Source organism: Cynara cardunculus, assembly GCF_001531365.2.
Source record: "Cynara cardunculus var. scolymus isolate 2C chromosome LG 5, CcrdV1, whole genome shotgun sequence".
NCBI classification, from domain to species: Eukaryota; Viridiplantae; Streptophyta; class Magnoliopsida; order Asterales; family Asteraceae; genus Cynara; species Cynara cardunculus.
In genome coordinates this window covers 9,444,083-9,460,913 of record NC_037532.1, presented here as the reverse complement: position 1 = coordinate 9,460,913, position 16,831 = coordinate 9,444,083, and the positions used below count along the sequence as shown (strand labels likewise).

The 16,831-nt window shown below is 34.0% G+C and overlaps 1 protein-coding gene across 1 annotated transcript; it reads right to left on the bottom strand.

The window, feature by feature from the left end:
* Positions 1 to 6,474: 6,474 nt before the first annotated feature.
* Positions 6,475 to 14,013, bottom strand: LOC112512787. Its single transcript, XM_025118930.1, has 3 exons — positions 13,263 to 14,013; positions 13,113 to 13,168; positions 6,475 to 6,792 (listed from the first exon to the last, which is right to left on the bottom strand). The coding sequence occupies exons 1-3, from the start codon at positions 14,011 to 14,013 to the stop codon at positions 6,475 to 6,477; spliced, it is 1,125 nt and encodes a 374-aa protein (XP_024974698.1).
* Positions 14,014 to 16,831: the final 2,818 nt, after the last annotated feature.

The window sequence follows — 16,831 nt, the reverse complement described above, 5'->3', positions numbered from 1 at the left end:
AAATAATTTTGAAAGTACAATGATGTAGTAAGAAAGTCACATCACTATAGTACATGTGGACAACCTACGTGGACAATGAGGTGACATGAAAACCTAGTATAATGGGTAAATTTAAATCAAAAGGTTACCCATTGCTATAATGGGTAAATTTTTCAAAGTACAATGTTCTAATAAAAAATAGTTTGAAAGTACACTGCTGTAATAAGAAAAACTGAAAGTACAATGCTATAATAAAGAAATTTATGAAAGTAGATTGCTATTTTGTGCATTTTGTCCAAAAAAGAATACATATAAGCCCACTCAGCCCGTTATATTATTATAGTTGATTAAGTTTTATATATAATTAATAAATTACTGTTTTTTTTATTAAAAATATCTAGAAGTGGCTTTCGGTTAGATTCTCTCTACTAAGTACCAAACGTCACCCAAATATATATAATGTGTAATATGGTATATGATACACCTCGAATCTCAATCTTGAAATACTAGTTGTGTACCCGCGCAATGCGGCGGAATATAAAATGTTTACTATAATTTATTCAATTTCAAAATATCAAATCTTTTCAAGATGTTATAAAGTCTACTACATCTATACCTATGTTAGATTCAAATAACCATCCATCCAACACATCAATGGTGTTGTTGGTAGCTTTTTCAATCATCCTTTAAAAATAAAACAAACCTTCATATGGAAAGTCTATAATAACAAACTTTTTTTTAGAACAAATCGATGTTTTAAATAAACCTTTTGGGTAACATAAGAATGAGTCCATCCAAAATTATACACAACCTATTTTATAAAAAAAAATTACAAATTTACACACAGAACCTATTTTACAGAAAGAATGTATCTATCCAATATATTGAGTACTCTTTCGAATGAGACCTAATTTTACACTCACATACATCTTTCAAAACCCAACTCGAAATCAGACTTACTTCAACCCTATTATATTTAATTACTTCTCAATATACTTTTTTGAAGACTAATTACTTATGCCTTCTTCATTGTCTTTGTTATTAACCTACCATCATTCACATGTAGAAGAAGTAGCCATTTTTCCAGGAGAGGAGAGCTCCCGAAGATCCTCATCCCATAAATCGAGAACATGTCATTTGGATCCACATTATACAATTTCTTAAGAGTCCTGAAACAATATCAAAAAATGTAAACCACATATTTATATTAGCTTAACCGAGTATAAAGCTAGATTTTACAAAATCAAGCAGATGCAAAATGAACATTATTACCAAAAACAATTCAAATATACCATAAATTTTACAAATGATATAAAACTTTCAAGGGCAAACCTGAAAACCAATAGGCAATAGTCTTTCTGGTTAAAATCACATGACTAAAAAGGTGGAGTGTGTTTTAAGTCGACTGTTAAGCCATTTGTAAAGGCTTTTAAACCCACTTCAGTAGCACGGACTAAAAAAATTGCAAGGTTGCAAGAAGGATCTCTAAGATTATTAATGCAGATCCAAAATAGAATAAGCCCATTGTATTTTCACCAAAACCTTTAGTCCTTTACAAGCAGTCTAATTATAATAAGTCACCTCTATTGCTATCCCCCCTCCAATTAAGCCAAAGCCACTTACCTTAGCAAAGTCTAATCCAAAGACCACTAAGAACTTCAAATACATTCCAATAGATGTGAGAGTCAAGGAAATAACAAATGGTCTATCTTATCACTTGGATTGTCTGTTTGTATGCAAGAACTTTGTACGGGTAATGCAAGGAAAAATGTTGAGGTGAACCAGTAGTCATCAACATATTTTGTCTCATCTATAGTTCTATCTAGCGAACAATCTTCACGTGAAAATAAAGACCAAGAAAACATCATTACAAGAAAAGATGTATTATTATCTTAAAAGGCATGTGTATCAACGAGTTTTACCTCATATCTCCTCTTGTTCACCTAAGACCTAAAAGTCACCAGAATCTGAGCAAACTGATTGCAGAGGGAAAAAAATAAGAAAAATCATTCATATTGTTCTCTAACAGATTTTGGCTATTTTAATGATAAGAAGGCAATGGAAACATAATGTATTTGTCAAGCTTGGGTATTTGGACTTAATTGAGGGAACCCGGTATACTGTATACTAATGATCTTATGCATAAAAGGGATCACCGGAAACAAGCAGCAAAAATACGCACACAAAGACAGACCTTTATAATTTTTGAAGTAGAAGCATTGTTACTGTAGCTATATAACAAAACAACTATAATTGTTAACTTACAACACTAAATGTTATCGGAAAGTGCATTAGAGCCCCAAAAGTGCAAAATGAGATGAGCAACCCATGGCTGTATTTATCTTGTTTTCGCAAAACTTCAAGTTTTATGATCAACCCAATACCATATCTTTAATTGATCAAAGGCTTTGACATAAAGGACCACCTTCAGGATTATACAATTATCCTCAACTGTTTTCAATGGTGGTTGAAATCTAATCAGTGAGTGGACTGTGTGTAAATATGAATTACATAAATAGTGCTTATCCTTCTTCAACCCGCTATCTTATTAAGCCATGATTAGGGTCATGCTTGTAAAGCTTTTGGCATTCTGGATAAACAACAATCGCTTAAAACCCAAGTTATTCATGTGTAACCAGAAGAATGTCATCTGAATGGCATAAGACAGTGAATTAAGCCTGCAAAAAGCACGAATTCCACTGGAGTTCATACATTAAGACATTATTAGGTCATGACTGTAACAAGAAGAACGTCATCTGAACGTCATCGAACAGCTCTGCTAAAAGATTAATAAAAAAAAATGGTCAATTTGCAACCAAAAGCCCAATACACATGTTCAAAGAGTCGGTCACTGAAAATTAAAGATTAACTTGAGCCTTGATGCATGTTTGTGTAGGCATGAATAAAAACATTAACATGTGACTTAGAGTTGATGTAATAAGCATGTTCGTGTATTAAAAATGGTGAATCACAAACCTTATTTGAGTCGATCACATCTCCATCTTGATAATGCATCAGATCCTAAATCAACCCAACAAAGAAAGATAAGATTAAGGTTTGTAAGGTAGTATAAATATGCAATAAATTGTTTATAGAAAGAATAATCAATAAAGATGAAAAAAGAATGATATACATATCAAGATTGATCTGTCCAAGTGTAAGAGAAAAAAAAGACCTTCGGCAACATCAAATCCAAGATGATAAGATGAAGATTGTCATCCTCCAACCGTCTCCCTAACAACATCACCCTAAACTCTAACTTTGCAAGCAATTGAGAGAAACATGTGGCTTCACAACCAATAGTCAGACCTTAGAATTAGCCCAACCTTCTCCATGGTTAAGATTCCCTATGAATTGATAAGCAGCCAATTGCAAACCCTAACTAAAACAAAAAATATGTAGATTTGCAACTTTGTCTTGATATTGGAACATCAAATAAAAGAATGTTGAAGAATTGTTTCAAAAAGGTATTGAAACCCAAATCCCTTACAATGTTGAATAATTTTTCATACAGGTCTTCAAACCCAAATCCCAAGATAATAAAATATACACCAGAAAAAAATCACAAATCTTCACAACATATTCTAAGTTCAAAACATTTACATTGCAAAGAGATTCCATCAAGAAGAAACAATCTATAAAAGTTAATCTAAAATCAAATACAATGAGAAAACATAACTACAAAGCAAGGATAAAAACAGGGATCCTGGGAAATCAATTTAGGAACATACGATGGATAATCAAATCCAGAGAAGAATGTAGAGAACCCTAACGTTCTAATCATAAAACCTTTACCTGAGATGGAGCGATGGATAATCAAATCGGAAGAAGAATGTAGAAAACCCTAACATTGTAATCATTCCAATAGAGAAGTAGAGATCGAGAACGAATCAATACCTTGATAAGCCGTGATGAGAAAACGTGAATCGCCTCTTCTAAAACATGGATCTGGTTCAAGTTGTTTGAAATTGAAAAGAATAAACGACATCGTTGCCTTGGGAGAAGGAATCGGCGTTTTGGGAGGCGGAATCAATTTCTTGGGAGCCGACATTGCTTAGGGAGCCGACATTGCTTAGGGAGAGTATACATTCATGATCTAAGACTTCATGCATAAATTTGTAGTAACATGTGCATTAGGATTTGTTTTTAAGACTTTAAGTCTTTGTGCTTTAAAAGGTAGTAACTTATACAGTGAAAGTTGTTTTTAAGACTTTTATGAAATTTGCTTTATAAAGTAGTATAGATTAAATGACAAATATTCTACTATTGAAGAAACTCTTGAGAGTTGATAAATCATTGTAGAGGAAATGTTCCTACTCCATAGTGAAACTATTTTTTTCATATGATATGTAATTTGAATGATTTTATATAATTAATGACTTAATATAAGTTTTGTTTTTCAAATTTAAAAAGAATAACGTGGCGTTTGGTTCGCAAAATGTTTTTGGATGTAATGGAATCTGTTAAAGGAATTGACTTTGAAGGAATTGGAATGGAATGTTGTCAGGTTTGACCACCTGTTTGGTTGGCAAACATTGGAAATGAATTGGAATCTTTTTGTTTGGTTCACAAAATATAGCTTTAGAATTGGGATAAAATTTTGGTAAATGACCAAAATGCCCTTTTTTGAAAATTTTAATTTTTTTAAAACTAAAAGTACTTTAATAAAATAATTATTTAATATGTAAAACAATATAAAATACATAACCCAAATATAATCATAAGCCAAACGACGTTACTAAATCGATAGTGGTCGGCGGTGGTCCACAGTGGTTCAGATAGTGGTGATCCGCAGTGATTCAGATCGATGGTGGTCCGTAATGGTTTAGATGGAGGTGGTCAGCGGTGGTTCAAATAGGCGGTGGTGGCGGTGGTTGTTCAAATCGGTGGTGGTCGGCGGTGTCCGACGGTGATTCAGATCAATGGTAATTGCCGGTGGTTGGCAGTGATATAGATCGATGGTGGTCTGTTGTGGTTCAGGTGACGATGGTCAGATGTGGTTCAGATCGGCGGTGGTTCAGATTGAAGGTGAATCAGATCAGTGGTGGCTCAGATCGACGGTGGTTTAGATCGGTGGTGGTGGTGGTGGTCGGCGGTGGTTCAGATCAATGATGGTCGGCGGTGGTTCAGATCGGTGGTAGTCGACGGTGGTGGTGGTCGACGGTGGTTCAGATCGGTGGTAGTCGGTGGTGGTGGTCGACCATGGTTCAGACCGGTGGTAGTCGGTGGTGGTGGTCGGTGGTGGTTCACATCGGTGGTGGTGGTCGGCGGTGGTTCAGATCGGTGGTGGTGGTCGGCGGTGGTTCAGATCGGTGGTAGTCGGTGGTGGTTCAGATCAATAGTGGTTGAAAGGTGGTCAACGATGGTCATATTGAGTTTTATGAGATTAATGTATATTAGATTAAGGGCATATTTGGTATAATGAAGATAGAGATTCTATTCCATCAAAATACCATGTAGTTGCTAAGGAATGTTAAAATCTTTTATCCATGGAATTCATAGGAATCTGAAGATTCCTTTTGTTAAAAAGAATGAACCAAATGAAGAAAATGAATCTGGTCAAAGGAATTCAACATTCCAATTCCTTCAGATTCCTCCAGAATATGCGAACCAAACGCCACCTAAGCCTGTTAACCAGTGGACAATCCTCACCCATTTATAAGGCGGGTACAGACAAGTCCATAAGCCCGTAAAAACGAGCTTGAGTTTGCTATACTAGACCCATTGGACAAAAAAATAATGTTAGGCGTGGCTCGGGCCCGACCTGAGCCCGTTATCAAAAGAGAGTTGAGGTAATTCAGTCACCAATCCTCCCTTTTCACGAGCATCAATGGTTTTAAAATTCAGATGGGATAACCTCTTGTATCAATGTGTAATATTTTGTTGTTGGTCTTGTTTGGTTAAGCTTAGAAGAGTCGTTATTCTTTGAAGTCTTAACATCTGATGGTTTTGAAGGAATCTCTCTATATATGCTGCAACAGTTGGTGGAACATCTGAAGGTTTATCATTTGCTTAAACACAGCTGATAGAGACTTCTTTTTCAGTTGGAGTGATTAATACATTTTCAGATGTATATACTATATTTAGACTCAGAATAAACAGAGAGACTATTTGACTCAACTTTGGAAGGGTCTGGTCTGTAGTTTCCCTGTTTAGGAAGTCATTAACACATTGTAGTTTCCATTCAGCTTCCAAGGATTTCACCTTCTCCAAAGAAAGAAACAGATCACTGAACATCATGGAAAGAGTTTTCCTAATTGTGTCAGCAGGGAATAGAGGATTTTCAAAGTTAAATACCTAATCCACTTGATTAGTGGATGATTTTCTACTGCTGAATGTGGTGACAATTCCATCAGGTGCATCCTCTGTTATGGAAGCCATTAAACAGAAGTTAGCTACTACATGCACTTCTTCATCAGATGATAAGTCAGCCAATCAGCTTCTTTAACAACAAAGCCTCTAGCCTTATTGCGTTTGCCAACGATCTCAAGATATTTAGCTAGCCTTGTAGTAAACATATTGTTTTTTTACAGGCTTTGATCCGCATTCAGATGCGAAGTGTCTAGACTTCTGGTAGTTGTTGCAGATGGCTTTAGCTTTTTCCTTTGAAGCATCAACATATGGTTTGATCATATCTTGTTTCTTCATAAAGGGATCAGAACTCCCATTGGGTTTGAATCCACCACCTCTTGTGTACATCCTATATATTTTGGTCATCAATGAAATAAAATCAGTAACACCCTGGAGTTCTAGATCACCATCATCATCATCACCCTCACCATCAGTTCCGTCAACATCTTCTCTCTTAACAACCTGTTCATAAGAGTTATTAGAGTCACCAACCACATAGTTGGGGCTAATCTAGACCTAACAATCTTCCCCTTAAGTTTTTTAAAGGAAACATCTTCTGAAGCCTTCAGATAATCTTCCCCTGCTTTGTTTGGAAAACTTTAGTGTTGCTAGTCTTTGAAGAACACTTCAAGCTCTCTCTTGAATAAAGCTTTTATTCTTTAGTTTCAACTTTAAAATAAGATTCAATGTGCCTTCAACATCATTGATTGCACCAAAAGGCAGCTTTAAACTGTAGACAACTCAACACAACTATTAACCTCAGAATCTCAGCCGACCCACAAGCATATTGATTCATCCAACAACGGGGTAGATAATGTGAGTTACGTGACATTCCATTGTGCATAATCGGTCTAGTAACAAAGATTCTTTCTTTGAAGCACGAGTTGAATAGGCTTTTAGCTTAAGAACTTGTATTGATAAGCTAAAAAAAGTGGGATTCCAATATCATCTTGAATAACCAGAGCAAACACCTTTTAACAATGAAATTCGTAGAGAAACAACATTAAGAACATAGCTTCTTGATCAACAGCTGTCAACCAAGAAAGATAAGCCGATTTTTTCCATACTTTCAGAAAACTGAATAACCAAAACCTAGATCCAAAATTCTCATTCAGACGGATGATTATCAGCACTCAAAACTCTAAATCATAACCATACCTCCAGAACAATTATTGTAATCATTCAAACCTCTAATTAATCAGGTTAGATAAATGATTGAGAACACTCAAAGATCTAGTAACTCCAAAAACTCTAGAACAATGATTGTAAACCTTCAAAATTCTGATTGATCAGATCAAAACAGTGATTGGAAGTACCGTCTTGCTTCTTACGAAAAACTTCAGAGTAATGATTGCAAATACTCAAACTTCTAACCACTCCAATCAAATATTGAATCCAATCACCCAATTCTGAAAATTTTCAAATCCAGCTCTTTAAAGTACAGACTTGGTAAATTTGACTAAATAGTCAAACTTTGACTTCAAAAAGTCAACTGTTGACAAAATGTTGATGATGCTTCTTGAAGGGAAAAATATTGAATAGAGAACACCAAACAATATTATACAGGGCAGTCTTGGGAAAAGATCAAAATACACACAATGAGGTCATGAACAGTAACAGCTCGTAGAGGTGTGCGATATTCTAATGATAGGAATGAAATCGCCCACTCCTTAGGCGGATTCCTCAATGAACAGTGTATATCGCCTATGCCTTGGGCGATATACTTCACTTTTAGAATATCGCTCAATATAAACATCACTTGAGGCTTGAGCTGTATACTCGAATATCGCTTGATGTAAGATATCGTTCAACACATAAATCACTTGATGCTTAAGTGACATAGGCAAACTACTTGATATGAGAATATCACTCATCAAATATAACTGCTTAGCAAGGATACCGCTCATCAAGGATATCGCTTGATACTTGGGCGATTTTTAAACTTCAAAGCATAACACGGATATCGCTCATCAAGGATATCGCTTGATACTTGGGTGATTTTTAAACTTCAAAGCATAACACGGATATTGTTCATAACTTGAGCAGTGTTCTCGAATACCGCTCATTTCTTAGGCGGTTTATACAAATATCGCTCACTTCTTGGGTGGTATCTTCAAATATCGCTCAAAAACATCAAATATCACCTAAGTTCAAATATCGCTCAAAACAATATCAAAATAGCCAAGTACACCATCATCTTTAATGGGCGATATCTTACCAAATATCGCTCATAACAACCTTCAAATCTTCATTGGGCGATGTTCTTGATGAATATCTCTCAATGCAATATTATTGAGCGATTTTCACGGATCTAGCGGTTCTGCTTAAACAATTCAACTAAAAATCCATCAAAATCCAAGATTTGTTCAAATAAAGCCCCAATTGATGATCATAACATGTTCAAAAACATAAATAGATAAATCTTTAAGCCCAAATTGGATTAAAACATCCAAAAACACCAAGAATTTGATTAAAAAAAAGCTCAAAACATCGAATATGGAAATTGTTCATTCACGTGTACTGTTCCATTAAAAATATTCGAAACTTGAATTTTGCTGCAAAAGATGATCATATCGAATAAAGATTGTTTGATTCTGCTATGATACCACATGTAGATCCCAAATTAAACAACAAATCAAGATTGAATCAATACTCAATATAAATTGCAATAAAGAACACAGAATGTACATGCCTGTTTTTATTGAAAGAAAACTTACAAAGCAATTTCTCACTAATCGACTCTCATAAGACTCTCATAATTTGAATTCTAAAACCAAAGACACCTATTTATAGGTGTCAATACAAACATGAAAGCCCAATGCCCAATGCCCAAAGCCCAATTACAATACACTACATGACTTTAAAAAACTTTCAATCTTGGGGCTAATCTAGACCCAACAATAAGTGCAAGATATGAATTTTTATCCTTGGCTTTCCCTGAATTTTGATTCAACTCAGGTTCATGAGTCATTAGATGACCATATAAATCTTGTAAAGACATTTCTTTCAGATCCTTTGAATCTTTAAGGAGTGTGGCAATATTGTACCAAATAGGGGGTAGACCTCTAAGGAATTTAACAAGTAGATCTTTGTCTCTGAGGACAATATCATGATCTTTTAACTCATTTATCGAGATAATTAAATAAAGTTCATGGGAACATATGGTCCTCCTAAACAAGTAATGAAAATACTTAGAACTGTTCACAAAACGGGTGATTTTGTTTTCCATCAAGAGTAGAGTCGTGGTGGTTTCTCAACAGACCGAGTATCAACACTAACCATGTTAGCTACATCACTTCTTTTGGTTGTTATTTTAATATATATCGAAGATGTAAAGATATAGATTTAGATTTTACAATTATAATTTCTACCAATTTTAATGATTTTGGTTTATCGTCAACTTTAAGCTACGTTTTATATTAACTTTTGGTATATAATTTCTTTTTTATATAAAATATGGTTGGCCAAATAGACGTTAGCTTATAGTTGCATAACTTTTTTAGTTTTGAAAGCCATCCAACTCTTTTTATATACTCATCTCCCTATTTTGTATTATCTGGTTGGTTTTTATTTCAACCATGGTTATATATTTTATATTATTTGGTTGGTTTCTTCTTTAATATATTATATTGATATTTATTGACAATTGATTTCAAATTCATTTTTTTCTCCTTTCACACACTTACCTCCCTCTTCAAATATATCAAATTCTCATGAACTCACGTCAAATGTTAGCATATTGCTTCTTTTTACGTCGAAATTTTTTATTGTATTTTATTTATAATCATAAAATCAAGTTTATTTATCTATGCTATCAAATAAAATATATTTGTTAAATCTTAAAAACAACTTTTGTTGCATTATAATGTTAATTTATGCATAAGTCCTAAAATCTCTTAATTACAAGATTTTGAGCTTTCTGTACAACTTCTACCAACATTGTTATAATCTCAACACTCCTCGGTTGAGCAGTTTGGGTTTTCAAGGTACCGATTAAATTCTCAAGGAGTCGATTCATGTTCTTGAGGCAAGGGTGTCGATTTAGGGTTTTGTTCAAAACAATTTGTTGTACATCTCCATATGCCATTAGCTCTCAAAACCTTTTGGGTTTTGGTCCTGGAGACTTATCCTTTGTTATCAATTTACCCTTCACTGTCTTGTGTTGTTGTTACTAGGTTTGTGCAATCGCAACCCTTCAATTCAATTGGGTTTCTCTTTCTTTCTTCATCATCTTTATACCAGTTTACCTTTTTTATACTACCATTTATGTCTTACCTGATATGGCTCTTCGGGTTTCTTAGACATCTTTAATTATAATAAAGTCTCCTTATTTATCGACTATATCTTTCAAAATTGGGCATAATCTAATGTTTTGAGCAATATTTCTCTTTCATTTCCATTCATTATCATAGTTTTCTAGAACCAAAAGAGTTCTGGTCTACCCACTTTGTTAAAGTGGATGAGCCAAAGATTTTTTGTTTGCTTCAGTCTTTTCTAGTCTGGGGTTTTTTTTCCGCGAAAAGGGTTAAAATTTGTGATATGTGAGTTACATTCTTACCATCTTTTTTCCAAGATTACTAAAAGCGCTAAAATTTATGTTTCGGTTGAAGTTATTGCTAGCTGAAGGAGGTTTGATGCTGGGATAAATGGAGATTGGATGCCTCCTAGCCCTAGCCCTCGATCTCGATCTTTTTCTCGGCTATTTTGGGTTATGGGATTGATTCAAGTTCAGTATCTGAGCCACTTAAGAATAATGATAACAATATCGGTGGGTTCATCTTTCCTGAGCAGATAAACAATTTGGATCAGACCTTTTGTTTTACAATCACCTTACTTGACAATCCCTGGTCTCAGTTCAACATTCCTTTTAGATTCTCTTGTTTTCTTGTCAAATTCACAGGTAAACTTCTACTTGCTTTCTTCTGATTAGAGGTAATTTTCTTCTTGATTGTGTGGATAGGTATATTTTTTATTAAATGATAACATTTTTTCCTTAACCAGTCAAAGAAGATTTTCACCGGAGCTGCGAGAGAAGTGAAAGAGAAAACTGGGGTAAGGATTAAAAAGAATACACCTTTAGTTGTTTAATTAAAATAATCTTTATTTTTGCATCCTATTATTTTATCAAATTGATACTGACTTTTTGCATCTTTTTAGATGTATGTAACATGCATGCACACAATTTAGCTTTGAGAAATCATATTTGTTCTTGATGTGTACACTGAGACCAGTTTTAAGTGAGATCAATATTGATGATTGTTCAAAACTTTAAACATTACATTCATAAAATGTTTATTCACAAATTACAAATAATGAACAAATAATCCTAACTATATAAGAATCAAAGCTAAAACAACTATGAGAATTACTAGAGTTAGAGAGAGAAAGTAATGTATAAGAAGATTGAAAATAAAATTGAATGAATGAAAATCAGCTTTCAAAAGCCTATAAATATTCATTGAGAAATGACAGTAATAATCCTTCAACATTTTGACCATAAGCTCTTCTACCCTTGAAGTTTCCCAAAAAATGAGGCGCGGTCCTCCACCTTAGATCTCCAGATTTCAACTTTTAAGCCTTGACAAATATAGTCCCTCAAATAGAAAACAAGAAACAAAAGTTATGATTGCAAAATAATACATATTTTAACACCCTCCCTCATCTTGACTTTTGAATAAATCAATCATTTGTAATTTAGAACACAAGTAATTATGATGATTTATACCAAGAGCTTTTGTAAAGATATAGGCAAGATATTCAGAAGATAAAATTTTAACAATTTTTATCAAACCTTTACTGATGTTATCTCTAATTTGATGGACATCTATTTCAATATGTTTAGTACACTCATGAAAAACAGGGTTATTAGCAATTTGAATTGCATATTTGTTATCATAGAACACTAAGACAGGTAACAATTCTGAAATATTTAAATCCTTTAGAACTTTTAGAACCCATAATACTTCACAAGCAACAGAGGCTATTGCTCTGTATTCAGATTCTACAGAAGAACGAGAAATAGTACTATGTTTCTTGCTTTTCCAAGATATCATAGAGTTCCCCAAAAACAAACAAAACCAAGTAACTGAACGTCTAGAAGAGAGGCACTTACCCCAATCAGCATCAACAAAGGCAGTTAAAGAAAACCGATCAGATCTGGTAAAGCTAACACCTTTACCAAGACACAACTTTAGGTATCTAAGAACTCTAAGATCAAGATTTAAATGAGACTGTTTAGGAAAATGCATATATTGACTCAAACAATGAACCGTGAAGGCAATATTTGGTCTAGTAGCAGGTAGATATATCAATACCAATCAATTTTTGATATCCAGTATAATTAGACAAAGAAGAATCCTTGTTATTACTAGAGTCAGATACAACTAAATTTTTATCCATTGGAGTATTGCAAGGTTTGCACCCTTAATACCCAAATTCATTAAGCAGTTCTAAACAATACTTTCTTTGAGTCATACAGATTCCATTTATACAGTCTAAAATTTCAATACCTAGAAATAATTTCAACTTTCCCAAATCTTTTATTAGAAATTTACTTTTTTAAAATTTTGACTTTATCAATTTCTAATTGATCATTCCCAGTAACAACAATCATCAACATAAACCAACAAGACAAGGAAAACATATTCATTTTTCTTAGTAAACAAGGAATAATCATTAATACTTTGAATAAACACGTGTTCAATTAGACAAGATGAAAGTTTAGCATACCACTAATGTGAAGCTTGTTTTAAACCATATAAAGATTTAACAAGTTTACAAACATATTTATCATTTGCATTATAATAACCTTCAGGCAAGCTCATGTAAACTTCTTCAACTAAATCACCATATAAGAAAGCATTATTAACATCTAGTTGATATAAAGTCCATTTATTTTTAATAGCTAAAGATCTAATGCAACGAACAATTACCATTTTTAACAACTGGAGAGAATGTCTCATCATAGTCTAGACCTTCTCTCTGACTGTATCCTTTAGCAACAAGTCTAGCTTTGTATTTTTCTATTTCCTCATTAGATTTGTTTTTTATTTTATATATCCATTTGCAGCCTATAGGTTTTCTACCTTTATGCAAGTCCGTTATAACCCAAATATTATTTCTATGTAAAGCTTCCATTTCATCATTCATAGCATTTATCCCATTTATATCTGTACAAGCTTCACGAAAATTCTTAGGTTCAACAGATTTGTTTAAACTAGATACAAAGCATAAGTTTGCAGAAGAAAGACATGAATAATTAACGAGTTTTTCTAATCCATATTTGACTTTAACTTCAATAACAAAGTCATTAAATTTTTGTGGAAACACTGGAATTCTAGTAGACCTTTTACTAGGTTGACCTGAAGTAGAAGGTGTACTTTGAGTACCCTCAGGAAAGAGACTTTCATCATGTCTTTGAGAACTGGCAGCCTCATCTGAGCTACGCACGAGTTGCCATTTGGTAACTCTTTCAAGATTATCTTCAACATTAGTTGAAGATTCTTGATTAGGATGTTCATTTGAGCTGCCTAGAGGCTCCTCATTGGCAACTCTGTTTTGGCTACCTAAAGTTCTTCTATTATTAGGGCTATAATTAGAATGATTACTTGTATTATCACCAATATTGTCTCCATTATCATCATGGGGTAGTGAATCCACAATATCATTAGATGTATCATTCATAAAATCAAGAAATTTAGTCTATTAACATCATCATTATGATTACCATCAACCTGTTCACAGTCATCTTAAAAGGAAAAACATGTTTATAAAATTTGACATCACGTGAAATACCATACTTTCTAGACTCTAAATTAAAAAGTTTGTATCCTTTTTATGAACTTGCATACCCTAATAAAACAAATATGGGAGAAAACTTATCTAAAGCATTGGGTATGACAACAAAAGAAAGACACCCAAAGCTCCTAAGATGAGTGAGAACAGGTTTGAATCCGTAAACAAGCTCGTAAGGACATTTACCATTTAGCACAGAAGAGGGAGTCCTATTTATCAAGTAGGTAGCTGTGAGAATGCACTCACTCCACATGTTTAAGGGAAGACCTCCCTGAAACATAAGAGCCCTAGTAACGTTCAACAAATGACGATGTTTTCTTTCAACAACCCTATTATGTTGGCGTATATAGACACACGAAGTTTGATGTATAACATTAAAAAATTCACTTAAATTTTGACATAAGAATTCAACACCATTATCACTTTTAAACACTTTAACATTCTTGCCAAATTGATTAGTAAGTAAGTAAGTTATAAAATGTGATAACACTATCTACAACTTCATGTTTACCCCTTAACAGGAACACCCAAACAACACGGTGAAATCATCGACAACAGTAAGAAAATATTTGTAGCCTTCCCTAATTTAAACCCGATAGGGTGCCCAAACATCTAAGTGAACAAGTTCACCTAGATCTTTGGACTTATGGACACTGGACTCAAACTTTTGTCAAGTCTGTTTTGCCTTATGGCAGATTTCACAAGGGCCACTGTTATCATTATCAATCTTGAGACTATGTTTTAAAACATTTAAAACCTGATTAACAGGATGACTAAGACGACTGTGCCATAACTGGGCATAAACTAAACATGACATATTCATGCTTTATGAGTTATTATGATTAGACTCACAATTTAAATTTTGATTAAAATAATACAGGGCCCTTCTTGACTACCAGTCCCCACTACACTCCTTCGTATAGAATCCTAGACATAGCATTTAGACTCGTCAAATTCCACAAACACCTTGTTATCTCTAGCAAGTTTATGAACATACATCAAGTTGACATTGAAGTCTGGGACAACCAACATATCAAATAAAGTGACATTATTAGATAATTTGAAATCCCCAATTTTCTTTATCTTAGCTTTAGTTCCATTAGAATGACTAACTCTAAGATCAAGATCAGATATGTCAACAATATTTTTAAGAAAAAACATTATTGTAAGTCATATGTTGGTTTGCACCAAAATCAATAATCCAACCTGATCTAAGAGAGTTAAAGTTACCTGCCATATTAGCAACGGCAGCCTCAGATGATTTATTTTGCTTAATTAGACCAAGAATCTTAGCAATCTGGTCTTTAGAAAAGGGAAAGGAAAAGTTAGAGGCAACAAGTAGAATTTGATTTAGAAAATGTTGATTTAGAACCACAGACATTATTAACAAAACCTTTAAGAGATTGATTTTGAGGTCTGGGTAGATTTTGAAAGTTACTAGGGAACCCAATCAACTTAAAACACCTCTCGATAGTATGTCCAGAAACCCGACAGTGTTTACAACTTAGGGAATTAACTCTACCCATCCGACATCTATTGTCATTGGTCTTACTGAAAAAGGCATCATTTTGAGGTCTAGATTTAGATTGAGACATGTTTCCCCCTCAGTGAGACTCTTCTCTTGAAACCAAAGAAAAAGCAGTTTTAATAGAGGGAAGGGGATCACTAGTAAGGATATTACTTCTAATGGGTTGATATGTGTCATCAAGACCCATCAAAAATTGCATGAGCTTAATAAGTTTGGTGTGTTCAAAAAACTCTTGAGAAGAATTACAAGTGCATGAGGGTAGCTTGACAAGGGCATCAAAATGTTTCCATAAAGAATTGAGTTTATGATAGTACTCAGAAACAAAAGTCCCATTTTGGCTTAAGCAATTAATTTTCTGATACAAGTTAAACATGACAGATCCATCAACTTTATCATAATTCATCCCAAACCTTAGAGGCCTCTTTGGAAAACGCTTGTCCTAAAAAGAGGTCCTCGATTATAGAACTCAGAATCCAGGAGAGGACAACTGAGTTACATCGATCCTATTGTCTTCCTAAGACGGGATCGTTTATTGGTCGAGGACAAGACCCATCAATAAAGCAAATTTTGTTTTTGGTTTCTAAAGCCAATATCATGGCACAAGCCCACACTTTATAGTTTTCGGTACCACTAAGTTTTAAATTCAACAAAAGGGATCCACTGGTATCACTAGGATGAAGGTACAATGGGTCTCCAAAGTCCAAACTAGTGACCTTGGATTCCATTGACCTACCAGTGTCAACCTCAGAAATAGACATAAACACAAAGAAGAGACTAAACAGATAGAAGCAGAATTCCTAAAACACTCGAGGTGTTAGGTCAAGCTAACTATTCAGCTCTAAAGAACAAAGCACTAAAGAAAGAGAACACACCAGAACCTCAAGAAACAGACAAACAGAACCAAGAAAAGAAAAAAAATAACCACAGATAGCACAATAAAGAACAAGAGAAGGGAGAAGAGAGAAACAACCAGAATCGCAAAGCCTTTTTAATAAAGCGTTAAAAGAAAGAGAATATGAGAAGCATGCAATTGGCCAGGAATAAAACATGAACAAATAGTAATAACTCCAACCTGGAACAACACAGATCTGGGAAGATAGGAATGTAAAGACGCACACACAACAACTATAACAAACAATAGGACCAAGTATAGTAGCAAGAAAAGGACAAGATAGATCA